This window comes from Anser brachyrhynchus (assembly GCF_964034855.1).
Source record: "Anser brachyrhynchus genome assembly, chromosome: 8".
Lineage (NCBI taxonomy): Eukaryota > Metazoa > Chordata > Aves > Anseriformes > Anatidae > Anser > Anser brachyrhynchus.
The window spans coordinates 28,928,541-28,943,282 of record NC_137702.1 but is presented as its reverse complement, the minus strand read 5'-3'; the positions used below and the strand labels follow the sequence as shown (position 1 = coordinate 28,943,282).

The 14,742-nt window shown below is 34.6% G+C and overlaps 1 protein-coding gene across 4 annotated transcripts in view; it reads right to left on the bottom strand.

Moving 5' to 3' along the window:
- COL11A1 (collagen type XI alpha 1 chain) overlaps window positions 1-14,742 on the bottom strand; it is a 139,770-nt gene that overhangs the window by 42,022 nt on the left and 83,006 nt on the right. For all 4 annotated transcript variants that reach the window (XM_080602393.1, XM_080602390.1, XM_080602391.1 and 1 more), the window contains 10 exons: window positions 12,956-13,009; window positions 10,633-10,677; window positions 10,436-10,489; window positions 10,296-10,340; window positions 7,590-7,643; window positions 6,909-6,962; window positions 3,220-3,273; window positions 2,197-2,304; window positions 1,788-1,877; window positions 1,458-1,511 (listed from right to left, as the gene is read on the bottom strand). In XM_080602393.1, coding sequence (XP_080458519.1) covers window positions 1,458-1,511; window positions 1,788-1,877; window positions 2,197-2,304; window positions 3,220-3,273; window positions 6,909-6,962; window positions 7,590-7,643; window positions 10,296-10,340; window positions 10,436-10,489; window positions 10,633-10,677; window positions 12,956-13,009 — 612 coding nt within the window. The remainder of the gene's footprint in view (window positions 1-1,457; window positions 1,512-1,787; window positions 1,878-2,196; window positions 2,305-3,219; window positions 3,274-6,908; window positions 6,963-7,589; window positions 7,644-10,295; window positions 10,341-10,435; window positions 10,490-10,632; window positions 10,678-12,955; window positions 13,010-14,742) is intronic.

Here is a 14,742-nt window from a genome sequence, read left to right as displayed (position 1 = left end):
TTATACCTATGTTAAGCTTAGGGTGTACAGAACAAATATAACTGCATGACAAGTAGTTAAATTCTAAAGATTTTACGCAGTGTCATTAGCCAAACAAAAATAATTTGTAAAAGTTTCACTGAGCCTGTCTCTAGACACGGTCCACACAAGACCATATAGTGAAGACAAAGTCATCAAAGCAATGGATGGTTTTTGGTCATCTTATCCTCTACAATTATTAATAATTGTATAATGCACCATTAAAAAAATATTTATAGTACAGTATTTTTAGTAGGCCATTCTTACATTCTTGCATGATCTATTTTCCCATGGTTTTGAATGGGAGATTTACAATTACATATTAATTTTTTTCCAAAATAAGATCATTTTTGCCATGTTTATTATACGTTCTCAAAGTTCTTAAGCTTACTCTACAACTTTTCCTGTTTTCTGCAGAATATAAACTTTCATCTGAAAAATATTTTTTCAATGAAGATGTTGTGGCACAAATAATGCTTTGCAACAATAACGTCTGCTTTCTTACCATTTACTGCACCAATTTCAAAGCACCTCAAAATAGAATTGAAATATGCTCCCTTCTTTAATTGTGTTGAGGTCTCCAAACATAGGGTGAAAAATTTCAGTAGGTTCTGAGAAAATTGTCTTCAGACTTGTTTTTTTAAGATAATAAATAAATTAAAAAATGTAGAATAGTTGTGGAAAGAGATAAATTATGTGACGTTTCCTAACTACAAAGAAATTACTGGAGATGAGTATCAATAAAACATTCTGGTATCCTAGTCTAAATTAAAAAAAAAAAAAGTTTCACAATAAGTTAAAATGAATCTTACACTCTGTCTGGTGTTTGGTTTAAAAGATTAGATATAATAATAAGGGCACAAAAATGGTGATGTAACATTTTTAAATGCTAGCTTAGGCAATGCAGAACACCAGCAGTATGTTTAACTTTATTTGGGTCAACTGTATGAGTAAACTTCATTTATACAAAGGGAGTATAGCATGAGTCCAATATCTGTATCCAATATCTTTCCACTACAGAAAATCTCTTACATCTCAACAACTTGTGTAAGTGGAGAGTATTGACCAACAAATGCATTTCATATCTACTGTTAGCAGAAGACTTCAAATATTCACAATCTTCACGTTCCTCAAGGTATAGGTTTATTAGTACGAGCAATTAGCAGAAAACAGTTACTGATCACTTTGAATGACATACATCTGTTTCCTGTTTTACAGACTGTGTTGGTGTAGATGTAGAGTTTAGTGACAGAGTTTAATGGTGGATTTGACAGTGCTAGGTTAAATGTTGGACTAGATGACCTCAGAGATCTTTTCCAACCTAAATGATTCTATGATTGTATGAATCTATGATGAAAATATCACAACATGTGTAGAAGAAAAAAGGTTACTTTGTGTAATATTGTTCACATTTCCATGCAGTTATTATGTTTACTTACAACTGGGCCAGGTGGGCCTTGTGGACCTTCCCCTCCTTTTAGACCAGCTGGACCCTAAAAATTAGAAAAATGCTTATTACTTACACTGGAAAATTCAAGAGTTATTTTTGCAACATATGGAATAGGAAAAATGTAAAAATCCAGAGACAAACAGCTGAATAAATTCCTTTCTGGTTATAAAGCCAATGATATTTAACAACGTTGGATTCTTGATGTCTTTTTGACTACTGTATTCATTTTTAAACACAGTAGAAGGTTCCATGAAATAAGAGGGTTAATACATTATTCTCATTTATTTACAAACTATTTTTCGTAGTGCTTATATTATACCTGAGCTCCTGGAAGGCCTCTCTCTCCAGGGAAACCACGAAGACCTGCTGGTCCATCTTTCCCAGGAATACCTTGAGGGCCTGGGTCACCCTTGAAAACATTACATTTTGATTAAACAAAAAATATTTATAATGTTGATGTTCATCATATCCACAGTAAATGTGTGGTATATATTTGCTTATTTTTTATTATAAAAATGCTAATTATTGGCTCAAAATAATTTTAATTATTTCAGTAGAAGCAGAAACAACTCTAAAATTGGAATCTTTCAGCCTTCAAAATCCTTCTGTGGGAAATGTGTCAATAATACATCCTGGTTTTATTCTGTGTGTTATATATTATAATTTAACATGAGTCTATTGGCAATTTATCTGCCCCTTCCAATTTGTTTCCCAAAGCCACATCATACCTTAGCACCTTCTTTTCCTGCAGCACCTGGGAGGCCTTGTTCACCTGGTGGGCCAGGAGGACCCGGATGACCTCTTTCACCAATTGGGCCAGTCTCACCAGTAGGACCCTAAGCACAAAGGTAAAACCTCAGTCATCTCAAGATATTTAATGTCTTTAAGGGGTACAGATTCTTATTATCCAGCTGCTCTGAGTGTATGTTACAAAATATCGCCATTGGTGAGCATACATTCCTCACCTTCCCCTTCAGGCAAAGCTGACTTACAAAATAACTTTGTCCTATAAAATAAATCTTGCATTGCATTTTGCCTGCAGACATGTCTGTACAGCTTCCACAGATTGAAAACCTGACCTTGCTCCTTAGGCAATGAAGCTTAAAACACAGTGCATTTCTACATATGGGAGGAGGTTACAAAAAGGACATGTAAGGGAAATGCATGTACTATGTTTGTCTTAAAACACTGTCTGTACAGTTGCTTTTCTGAATAATATGAATTGAAAAGTAAGAGAGTTGAAAGATATCTCTTCAGATTCACTAGCAGAAAATTTTCACTGAGGGAATTACCTAAAAAAAAGCCCATGCAATCCAAATACCTGATTTTACTGCAAATAAATAAGATTAGATAAATTAAATTTTAATAGTGAAACTCTCAACAGTCTAAAAATGACTGGAATTTGGCCTCTGACAATACTGCCACATAATGTCTTGTTCTTTCTAAACTATTTCACATTAGAGATCTCAGTCAGCATTCTTGACTTCTGCAAACCTTCAAATTCACGATTACATGAAGAATGCTCAAAAAAAAAATCCAACATTTGCATATTTTGGGGAATCACTGATGATCACTATGTATAATACTAAGTAATTAGAAGTTTCTAAAATTGTTATGTATATTTTGTTACCAAAGTTAAGATAACCATTGTTATCTTTTAATACAACAAAAATAACTGCCTTATGCACTAGCCATAATATAACCCTTCAAAAACGACTTTTTGAAGTTAGGTATGAAATTAAATGATGTACCTGAGGGCCAACAACCCCACCAGGACCAGGAGGACCAGTTTTTCCTTGAAAACCCTGTGAAATAATCATAAAATACTATGTTACCTAGAACAAGATATAGAAGAGCAAAGTTCAGATCTGAGCTGAAGAAGAAAAACAGAGATTCCATGTCAGAGGGTCTTCTCTTCAAGAAATAAAAATTAGAAACTTTTTTTTTTCCTGTGTATACTTAGAAGTGAAGTACTGATTAATCTTTCCTAGTTCTATCAGTTCCAATCTCTATGAGGTCGTACAGTAGTAAAAATACCAGTCAGTTTTACAGATCTCTCTAGGTAAACTTGATTGGGGGAGTCTCAATACATAAGTGATGCAGCTATAAGACAGCTGAAAATACATTTTTACATATTTATATTATGAATCATAAAGCTAGATATATAAATGCTTCTTAAAGAAAGACACAGATGTTGGATTAAGTTGTGTGGGCAATACTGCTGTATAACATCTAACCCCTGCCTAACAGCCTGTATCTGCCTCCTACCCTGCTCACCTGTGTAAAAACAAAGGTGTCATTTGGCTCGTATTTTTTAGAAACGTTGGGCCCTGCTCAGCATTCCTCAGGGCGCAGTCTCGCTGACAGGTTCCCAATTCCATCAGATTCAGTTTAACCTTTTTTTTTTTTTTTTTTTTTTTTTTAATCTTCCTCAAACTGATTCTCTTCTTGCTGCAAGCCAGTTGTTATCATGGTTCAGTTTGGCCTGTAGCTATTTAGGCATTCTCTCTCAGACCTTTGAAATGATCCAGATTAAAAACAAATACAAAATTCCTTTGCTCTACTTGCTGAAAATTAAAACTGCTACAGGTTGAATCATTCATGTGTCCCCTCCTTTACTTTGTCAAAACTTCGTCTGAAGCCTATTGTAAAAGAAAGATAAGGGAGCGTTGAATGTTGCCTATTTCTTGAAAACAACTTAAGACTTGCTATTTCCCAGGTTTGCAGAACGCATTGATATTTTGCAGTATACTCAAAGATTCCTGATGCTAATGATAGTCTTACTGCCGTGCTTTTCCTTTTGTGTCAAAAATGTATCAATTCCTACAGGTGCAGATTTGTAAAACAAGTAATAAGCAAAAGAGATTTCAGCAGCAAATATCCAAGATGACCTGAACACCCCATGGGTTCATCTAAAATAATAAAAATGTAGTAAAAAATTTACACCAGTGTCTCATGCATGTGCTTGTACCTAATTACTCTTTTTTTTTTTTAAATTTTATGTGAAAGACAATATAAAGAAACTGAGTTTCTTGTAGTGAGAAGGTCCTTGATTAATTCTAATTGATGAAACAGCTAGTACATTTCTATTTTGTCCTTTCATAGACACAAAACACTAAATTCTATTGTAACACCCAGCAATCTAAAGAGCTCTGCAGCTGATGCCTCCCACCGATCTGTGATCAATAACTGAAACGGATAATAATTTCTAAAGAGGAACTAGCTTTATATTGGTTTACAGTATCTAGGTTATTCCTACATCTATGTTCCAAATTAATTATAACATTACCATTCCTGTCTCAGCAAACAACGGCAATTCTTCAGAGAAGCATATGGCTTACTGGGGGAAGAAGCAGTATCCTTATTTTCACTAATATTTACCTCAGTTGCTGTCAACGTACAGCTCTTAGTCCACAAACAAACTGCAATCCAGGAATTTTGCTCACGAATTTTTTAAGGCTGAGCATGTTTCTTAGCCTGATTGCTAAAATGCCTACATGCACCATTGAACTTTAATGAGACACATAAATGAGAAACAGAATTCTAAGACCCTGATTTAACCAGTGAGGTCAATGAATGTTTTCTGATTTATACATTTTTTAAAAAAATCAGAAATGGAAATCTTCTTGGAAAAAAGAAAGTCAACGAATCTACTTTCTATTTAGTTTGTTTTTTAAAATCTGTTTTTGTACAAAAAGATATCTGTGAGAATCCATGGGGAAAATACATTTAAACTAATTCCTGCTAATAAGCTGTGTTTGTGCCTGAGTTACTCAAATGTTATATCATTTTAACCCTACTAAACCCAAAAGATATAAAATTAGAGTACCATCGTACAATGACATAGTCCGTAGTTTTATTGTATTTTGCATCTTCCATTTCTAGTAATGAGTGAAATGAAAAACCATGGAATCATAGAATGGTTGAGTCCCATGGAGCCTCTGAAAATCATTGGTCCAAGTCCCCTGCTCAAACAGGGTCACCTAGAGACCATTGCCCAGGACCATGTCCAGATGGCTTTTGAAGATCTCCAGGAAGGGAGACCCTACAACCTCTCTGGGCAACCTTTGCCAGTGCTTGGTCATCCTCATAGTAAAAAAGTGCTTCCTGATGCACAGATGTAACTTCTTGTGTTTAATTTGTGCCCATTGCTTCTTTTCCTGTCACTGGGCAAAACTGAAAAGAACCTGGCTCCATTTTCTTGACACCCTCTCTTCAGGTATACATTGGTAAGATCTGCCCTGAGCCTTCCCTTTTCTAGGCTAAACAGTACCAGCTGTAGAATATATATGCAAATAAATATATTTGTTTCTTTACTATTTTCAAATAAAATGTTCAATACAAACCCAAAGTTTTCTCAACAAATCTGCATCCATTTAAATTCATTTTGACAAGCAAAACACAACTTGGACAATTGTATGCAATTCCAAATGCAAACTAATGTTAATTTTGACCCCACCAAATGACCTTCCTACAAGAATACGTGTCAAATTGTGAGTTTGAAGTCACTGAAAAAGAACAAATAAGCAGTCAATAGTGTTTCTCTCCCATGAAACAAACAAACAAACAAACAAAAAACCACTACCATCATTGCAAAGCAATGGCATTAAAATGTCAGAGGAAAATACAGTTTTTCAGAATGATGTGTCACTCCAAGGTCTGTGCTCCCACTTCCAGCAGTGGAAGTGACTCAGCACTCACTTCCAGATTCCCAGTGAAGATGGAATTCCAAACACATTGATCATGATGAGAACATTTCTCTCTAATCTCATTTAATTCTTTCTCTAGCTCTGGAAAAACCAAGTAATAATTTTATTTTAATTTCAGTGGGAGATAAGTCAGGTTTTGGCACTACAGAAATATATACATATTAATAATTCCATTAAAAATTTTATATGTTACTTTAAAAATTTTGCTTCCAAGATGTACTTATGAAGATTTTTAGGGGAATTGCATAGAATATAATTTCAAAATTGAACTCTTTTTTCACAGGTTGAATCATTCCTGATAGCACTTTCCAAAGCTGTTGACTTTCGAGTTTCCCATCTGTTTAGCATTACTTAGTAATACTTTATTATGCCATGTTACATGACATTCAATCAGAAAAGATGATATAGTGATCGAAGATGATACAGTGGTTGCCTGACAAATCTTTACTAAATTTGAGATCTGAGTATTAATTTTTTCTACTTCTATTGACTAGTTAAGCACATTGTGATGTTACTAACTGAGCAGAGCAAAGAATAATCTCACTTTTGTAGTATGGAAACAAAATAAAGCTTTCTTATGCCTAAACTACTAAACCGTAAGAAAACTACAGTTACCTTCTAGTCCCAGCCTCTTCCCCTTTTGTCTGTTCTCTCTGTTTCTTTAGTTTTGGTCACACTATAATGTCCTTAAGAGGTTTGCAACACTAGCACAGTAGAGTTCATTTACTCACAGTTTCACCCCGCTGTCCTGGATGCCCAGGCAAGCCATCTTTTCCAGGTGGCCCCTGAAATTGTAAAATACATAAATAATTTCTTAGACATCCTTAATACTGAAAAAAGCATATGATTAGCTGTAAGAATCTCTGTTGTCTCTCATTCTCTCTCTGTTATAAAAATAACAATCATATGGGTGAAAAAATCATAGGTGGTCTGATGCTTTTGTACTTCATGTGAGCAGAAGCACACTAAAAGAGCAATATGACTACTTCGGGCTGCAGCTCAAATGTGTAACATATGTGTCTGCTACTAATGAATGTCTCCTTCCTCTTCTTTTTTTCTTTTTCTTCTTCTTTTTTCCTCAATTGATCAACTGTTAAAAGGAAACATACACTAGCAGAGTAGTATTTTGCTTAAACTCAGCTTGTCACCTGGACTTTGACATCAACATACTAGAGAATTTCCAGTTTAATATGTTATGCTGAATCGACATGAGCTGCCGTGATGATGACTCATCTACCATTTTAAATATGAGTGAGTTCTTGTCTTAGCCTTAAAGCTCCACAAGCATGGGGGAAATTTTCCTATCAGTAGGAAAACATCTCTTAAATAAACCTTCAAACATTACCTGAAAAATCATTATATGAAAAATAACACTCTCATTATTATACCTACTTATTTTAGAATATACTTACTGGAGGTCCTTTTGGTCCAGGAAATCCAACAGGTCCCTGAGGCCCTTGTGGTCCCTAGTATAAGGGCAACCAAACAGGCAAAGTTTTACTCCAACTGCCATGACACTTAAAAGTTTGCTTCAATTATAAAATATATGAACTCTGTAGATAATATATGGTTGTAAGTGTAAAGTCTTATCTACATTGCCATGAATATTGGTAGCAACAATTCACTTGCATAGACTGAAAGTAAGACTAGCTCTGTAGGAATGCAGTAAGAAAAAAGAAAAATTACTTATATGAAGTATGTCTGTGTTTAACCCCTGAAATTATGCTTAATAAAGTAGGAGTTAGCTGTGAGTAAGAAACATTGTTTTCTATGTTGCATAAAGCATAGGAATTCATTCATGCTCTGGTGGTCTATTAACTGAATCCAACATTCATCATTGGTAGTTCTTTCACTCTGATAATATTTCAAGCTATTTAGATAACAGTTCAAATTTCCAAATAGAATAAGCTTTCCATAGTTACCAGAGACGAAGGACAACATTCATGATTTCATGAATAGTAGTTGAAATACATGAAAAAAATATGATGTATGACAATTTTATTTATGTAGTTTTGTATATACATATATATATGGAGAGAAAATTTTCATGCAGCATGGCTTTACAAATCTTGTGAAAGATGATCATACGAGTTAGTACATTGTATATGTGTATTTACAAGCATATATGTGTAATATGTACACAGGCCTACATGTCCACATAAATCTGTGGTCATATATATTTACACAAATTGCTGTCTTACATGACTGTTTCTAAAGTTGTCGCCAAACAAGACAGAGGCAAACTTTTAAAATTCATTGCTGACATGTTGAAAGTGACTGTCAGCTTATTAAAAGATTTTGTCCTTTTTAGTTTTTAGTGTGCAAAATCAGAGTAGCAACCTGAAAAGCCCTATTTATTCTACATGGTCCCAAAGCAGAGAGCCATGTACCCTAGTCATACAGTGCAAGACTTATCCTACTCTACTTGATATACGATGTGTGGTTTTGCTACAGCATCAGCTGTCAAAATATGTTAGTAAATTTTGTTTGAAGTTTGATGCAAAAGACCTGAAGCAGGAGGTCACGTCTCCCAAATTATGCTGCTCTTTAGCTCCTCTGATAAAGTGCTGGCTGTTTCCAAGTTCCATAAGCCTCATTCATTAGAGCCCAGGCTCACAGCCAGAGCATGGCAGCCTCCTGCACTACATGAAGCAGTATGCGAATGTAACCGAGGGAGAGGTCCCTTTTGCCCAACCTGGAGATTTTGTCCTGAAGTGAATCTTATTCTAGGGTAGACCTTGATTAGACTCTAATAATAAATCTGAGTCAACTGAGAAGTGCTAAGCAAAGCGGGAAATCCTTGTGACCTTACTGCACTATCTTTCTCATAAATTCTCTACGTATTTTGACTCTCACATCTTGAGGCTTTTTAATGAAAGATTTACATACTTTTTATTGACAGTATGGCTTGCAGATTTCAAGCTACTACACTGATGGATTATGTGAGAAAAAGCACTAGAATATTAACAGCATGTTATTAAAGTTACTTTTTTTTTTTTTTTTCACGGAGTTTCATTTTAGCAGTAGCCACACAGAATGGATTATATAATATTTACATGTCTGGTACCTGGAATAGTCTCAGCTGAGTAGAAATGCCAGTTTTATTTCTTGGCTGACATTCACCCCTATTGGGAAGCAAATAGATACCTCACATGTATTACACAAGTGACATAATATGTGGTGTTCTGTGGTACCTCATCTCTTTGCTCTAATCAATTTCTCTCTGGGATGCTTTCATCTTGGATTGATCTGCTCATTGTTTCAACACCTGTTGGAGTTGTTAGCAAACCCCTGCTTCAGCTCTGCTCTTCAGCTCCTGGTAGCCTGCCTCAGATGTTCCTCCTCAGCGTAAAATAATGTACAGTTCCTTTTACGGACTATGCCTTGTTCTTATATCCAGCACGCTACTTAACTTATTACTCGTTTGAATCCCAGTTTCCTGCCCTGGCATCTCTCTTCCTTGCCACATCATTCCTGTTTCACCCAAACTTTGCTACCCACATTCCACTTGAAACACTGTCATTTGCCTGATATACAGGTACAAACCTGATCTATTAATATCAATTTTCTATTTCCTGCTGTGTGATGGTCTGACTGCATATTGGGTTTGTGTATTGATGAATAACAGAGTAGCAAGCAGAAAACTATTTTAACAAGCACAATAGGCTTTCTCAAGCATGCAGAAAGTAGTTTGAAGGGAATTCTTAGAACAACAAAAAAAAATCAGCTGTTTCAGCAAAGAATCTTCTCAAGATGGCTTGAATGATTTGTAAAAACAAGTATCATGCTACGGTAAATAAGCTATTCTTAAGAGCATAGACTGATAGTCCAACTGTAATTTGCATGGATATAATGCAAAGCGTGTATGAATTCTCTGTGCCCTATTTATACAAAACTGAGCTACAGATAGAAGAAGCTTTCAGCAAACTTGAGCTTCCCCATTCCTAACTTTGTGAAAAGCAGTATCATTAGAACTGATGTTTTGCCAGTTCTGGTTACTGTGGTCCAAGAAGGGTAAATACATAAGAAGGAAAACTAAAAATAAACCAACTCTCCCACACCCAAACCGTACTCCTATACAGTGGGGAAAGACATGCATATAAATAGCTTTCACATACCCTTTCACCTGGTGGGCCAGGAGGACCGTCATTGCCTGCAGTACCCTAGAAAGAAAAAATAGTATGTTCAAAGGTTAAACCTCTATTTTCTTTAAAAGAAACAGCCTGCAGCCAACTTACATTGTGTGGCTGACAATTACCTTTGGACCTGGTTTGCCAGTTGGACCTCTTGGACCTCTTGAGCCTCTTGGACCCTGTCAATTAAAAAAAAAAAAAAAGATACACTTAGTGATAATTGTTGAATTCTGTAATGACTTCAGATCAAAATAATTCTTCACAGTATAGTAGAGGCAATTAATACAGAAAAGCCTCGAAGTTGCAAAACAAAAGTACATACTGTTGGTCCTCGTTGTCCCCTTGGGCCTGGTTTGCCATGTAATCCCTGTAAAGAAAAGTTCACAGAAATCATCTTAGCGAACCCCATATTTGAGAGATAATGTTTTCTACTGAAGTGGGGGTGAAGTGCAACTCTCTTATGTTTAAACATTATTTTAAGTATCTACTTCTCATTTTAATTTACAGAACCATGGCCCTTTATAAAATTGTCTTTCTGAGTTCATTGAGACTTGTAGTCAAACACACTAAATTTGCCTTGGAGACAGATTCTGTCATAGGCATTAGAACATTTTAAACTATTTTAAGATAATAGTGAAGATGCCACACAACAGAGTACCTCTGCAGTAGTCTAAAGGACTTGGCATAATTTCCAATGTAGTAATAGCCTTGAAGACAGAATTCCCATTTTCCCATGAACAGTTCCACAGGCTAATGTTGAAAACAAAGGGTAATCCTCTCTCTTCATATATATGTATGTATGAAGAGAGAGGAGATATATATATATAAATAACAGAAATAGGGACTGTAATACCTACCAGGATTCTGCACACTTGCACAGAGGTAATACAGAAGTTGTCAGAATGTTAGCCATTAATTTTTTTGCTTCAGTATACCCCCTAATCTTACTGAACAGATTCCTTTCTTTAGGCTCGGTGTTAGGTTAATATTGCTGTGCATTCTAATGAAAGGAAGCTTAACATTCAACAGTATTATTCAGGTAGAAAAAAAACTTGATGACTGGTACTTTCTATTCTCTGTGGTAAACACAACAGCAACAGTAAAGCAGCAGAGACGTTCTAGCATAAAGCTTGCTCTTATTGAAAATGAATTAAATGCACACAGCTGTTTTCTTGAGGTGTTCTTGGTTTTGTGTGTTTTTTTTTCTTTTTTTTTTTTTTTACATTGATCTTATTTACTTATTAAAATAAAAATTATGTGTTGTTCTTATAATGCTACATAGCTAGTGAACTTCTAAGGGACAATTACTGTCTTATTACCAGTGTGTGGTAGAATATCACAGAATGATTTGCTGTTAAGCAAGACTCATAATACTTCACATTACAAAAACAAAACAAAACAAAAAAAAAACCCACAACATACATTTATTGTTGTCTTATTGATGATCAGCATAATACCAAAGTATATTTGCAATTCAGTATTAATTAGGTCATTAGAACCCTAGCTGAATTAAAAACTTTATGAAAGCCTGATAATGGATCAATATAATTATATTTTCATAATTTTAAGTTTGTTCTTTGATGTGTTATCATTTTTCTTTTTTTCTTTTTTTTTTAATTAAATCTGATATCCTGATTACCAGTCATGTCCCATTTTGTCCAACAAGGATGACCTGAACATTGTTATACTGCTTTGCTGTCCATAACAACATATCCTAGCTAAAATAACACAAGAAAAATCTAAAGCATACATAAATAATGCAATTGGATTTCATGTATTTTATCTAAAAATCATGAATCCCTGCTTGCTTTCATGTGCAAATTAAAATGGCTTCTTAAGAACAATAATGATATACATTACTTCAGTTTGACTTAAAGCCTTGTTAAGCTGATCGTTTCTATGACCCATCCTCTCACTTCTGTTAATTTTATCAGGTTTCTAACAACATGTTCTGCTATATTCAGTTAAGCTTTAGAGACAACACTACAGTTTTCTTTCAAATCTGCATTTCATTTTTAGTTAGAAGAATACACCTAACAGATTTTCCCTCACCAGCTTCCAATAAACAAAGCAACAAAATCTGTCATTTTGCATCTATTTGTTAATAGCATATGTTCTTCATGTTGTCTGGTATGCATTGTTGTTTTTTTTTTAAAGCTCAGCCCATAAAAAAATTGTGGTAAATCAGAATGCTTATGAAATACATGTTGAATTTCCTTGAGGGTAAATTGCATGGTAGTATGTTAATTCATGGGATACAGGAAAACAGTCCTTGCAAGATCACTCAGCTATACTCTTAAATCACATGCTCAAAGGTGATTTCTTTTCTCTTTCCAACGTATAATTACGGTAGCATACCCAACAAGAAAGTGTCTCAGTTCCTGTATGCTTAGATTAATACCTTAAAGAGTGAGAAGTAGTGTCTCAGTATGTCCTGTTTTACATAACTGTAGAGATTCATCTTAAGAGTGAAAAGCCTGTTTTTATAGTTCCTTAGATAACAGAATCATAGAATATCTCGAGTTGGAAGGGACCCATAAGGATCATCAAGTCCAACTCCAATAGCTTATACCTCTATTTTTCACTGACTTCCCATAGCACTGAGTACAAAAAGATAATTGTCATGAAATTAAGAATTATCATACCCTTGCACCTTTCTCTCCATTGGCACCCGGAAATCCTGGGAAACCAGTTGAGCCCTAAATAAAAAATCAATACAAATATCAGAAAATATCAAAAACAAAACTGTAGTATAACCAGCATTTAATTCATATGTAAAACACACCTCCAAAACGATGAACATTTTACAAATTTGCAAGCGTGGCAGCTCTGATGAATAGCTGCAAATTAACTTACTGTAATGCCTCAAGTTCAGAATGCATTAAGAAACATCAATGCATAGAATGGACATTATTTGTCATATTAGACAATCTTCATTAAATCTGCATCAGTTCTTAACGGTAGGAAAGAAAAGATCATTAACAGCCCACTAGAAATAACTGTATCATAACAAAGAGAAATAAACAAGGCCTTGCTACCTCACAGTACAATAATTCTCTTACAAAATAACTGCATTCAAAGCAATTGCAAAGTGTTGCCACATCTCAACAGTGGTTCTTTATTCACTTTACTGAGCTGTAAATGACCTCGGGTGGTTTATTCACTGTAAACTGACCAGTTTCATTTAACTGATGCAATTTTTACATGTGTTTATATGCTCTTCTGGTAAGCAGAATTTATGGGGAGATCATCTGACTTGATTCTATGTATAGAAGCTGCTCCCAGAAGTTATTCCTTCTTCTCCTTTTTCTTCCCTTTCCTCCTGCTTACTGCCCACTTAACCTGAACAGTACCATTTTCTTCTTGATTTATGGTATACAGGTCCAAAGGAAGAGCAGATGGGTTACCTGCCAATGTGTTAATTTGTCATAAGGGAGTTGGGGTCAAAGAGGAGATAAACTTAATAAAAAAAATACTTCCTAGCTACAGAAGATGAAAAATCAAAGCAGTGTTTGGTTTGGTCAGACACTAAAACTACTGGACAGACTCCCTGCTGTGATATCGCATTTATATCTATACAGCTTGTTATTAAAATTGTGGTGGCAAGTAAAATGTATATGACAAAAATTTCAATCTTATGTCACATGAATCATTCCAATTATCCATTAATGAACATGGGGGCAGTACAACTTTATTGACAGTGACTCTAATGAAAACCTGACTGATACTCTTTTTTTCTTTTTTTTTTTTTATTTTTAATTCTTCACCACTTACAACTTCAAGAGTGAATGAAATTGTGAAAATCCTACTCCATAAAGCCCAAGTATGTTTATAATTAAAAGGCTGGGGGAAGAAACAAATCAAATGATCAGACATTAATAGGCATGATTAGGATGTAAATATCTTACATACAAAGTACTTTCTGCAATTGTGCTAATCAAAAGGGACTGGCAGGATTAAAAAATGTTGTGAAAGTTATCAGATAATGGCAGTACTCAATGAACAAGAAGAAAGAAGAAAAATAATGAAAAACAAGTAAATTACAAAAAAAAAAAGAGTAGTGTGAACCTTCTCAACAATATTGGGACAGAATTTCTTATTTCCTTTACCTAGCTAATAAGCTTTTCTGCTGTTTCTTTTTTTCCTATCTTCCTTATATTAATTTTAACTGGACTGTGAATAAGTTTCAAAACAATTCTCCAGCAAGTTGATGCATTGTAGCTGCTATTACTTTTTCCTGTGTTTAAGTGTCAAGTTAGATGAGCAAACAGTGAATGCAGTTTGAGAACCAGATTCAATTTTAATCCAATGAAAATGTAATATAATGCTGTTCTTGAGCAAGTCTTTGCTGAAAAAAAGAATCAGTCAAATTTTATTTGAAGTGTTACATCAGTTTTGTTCTTAGAACTGAATAATGTAAAATGTCTTTGAT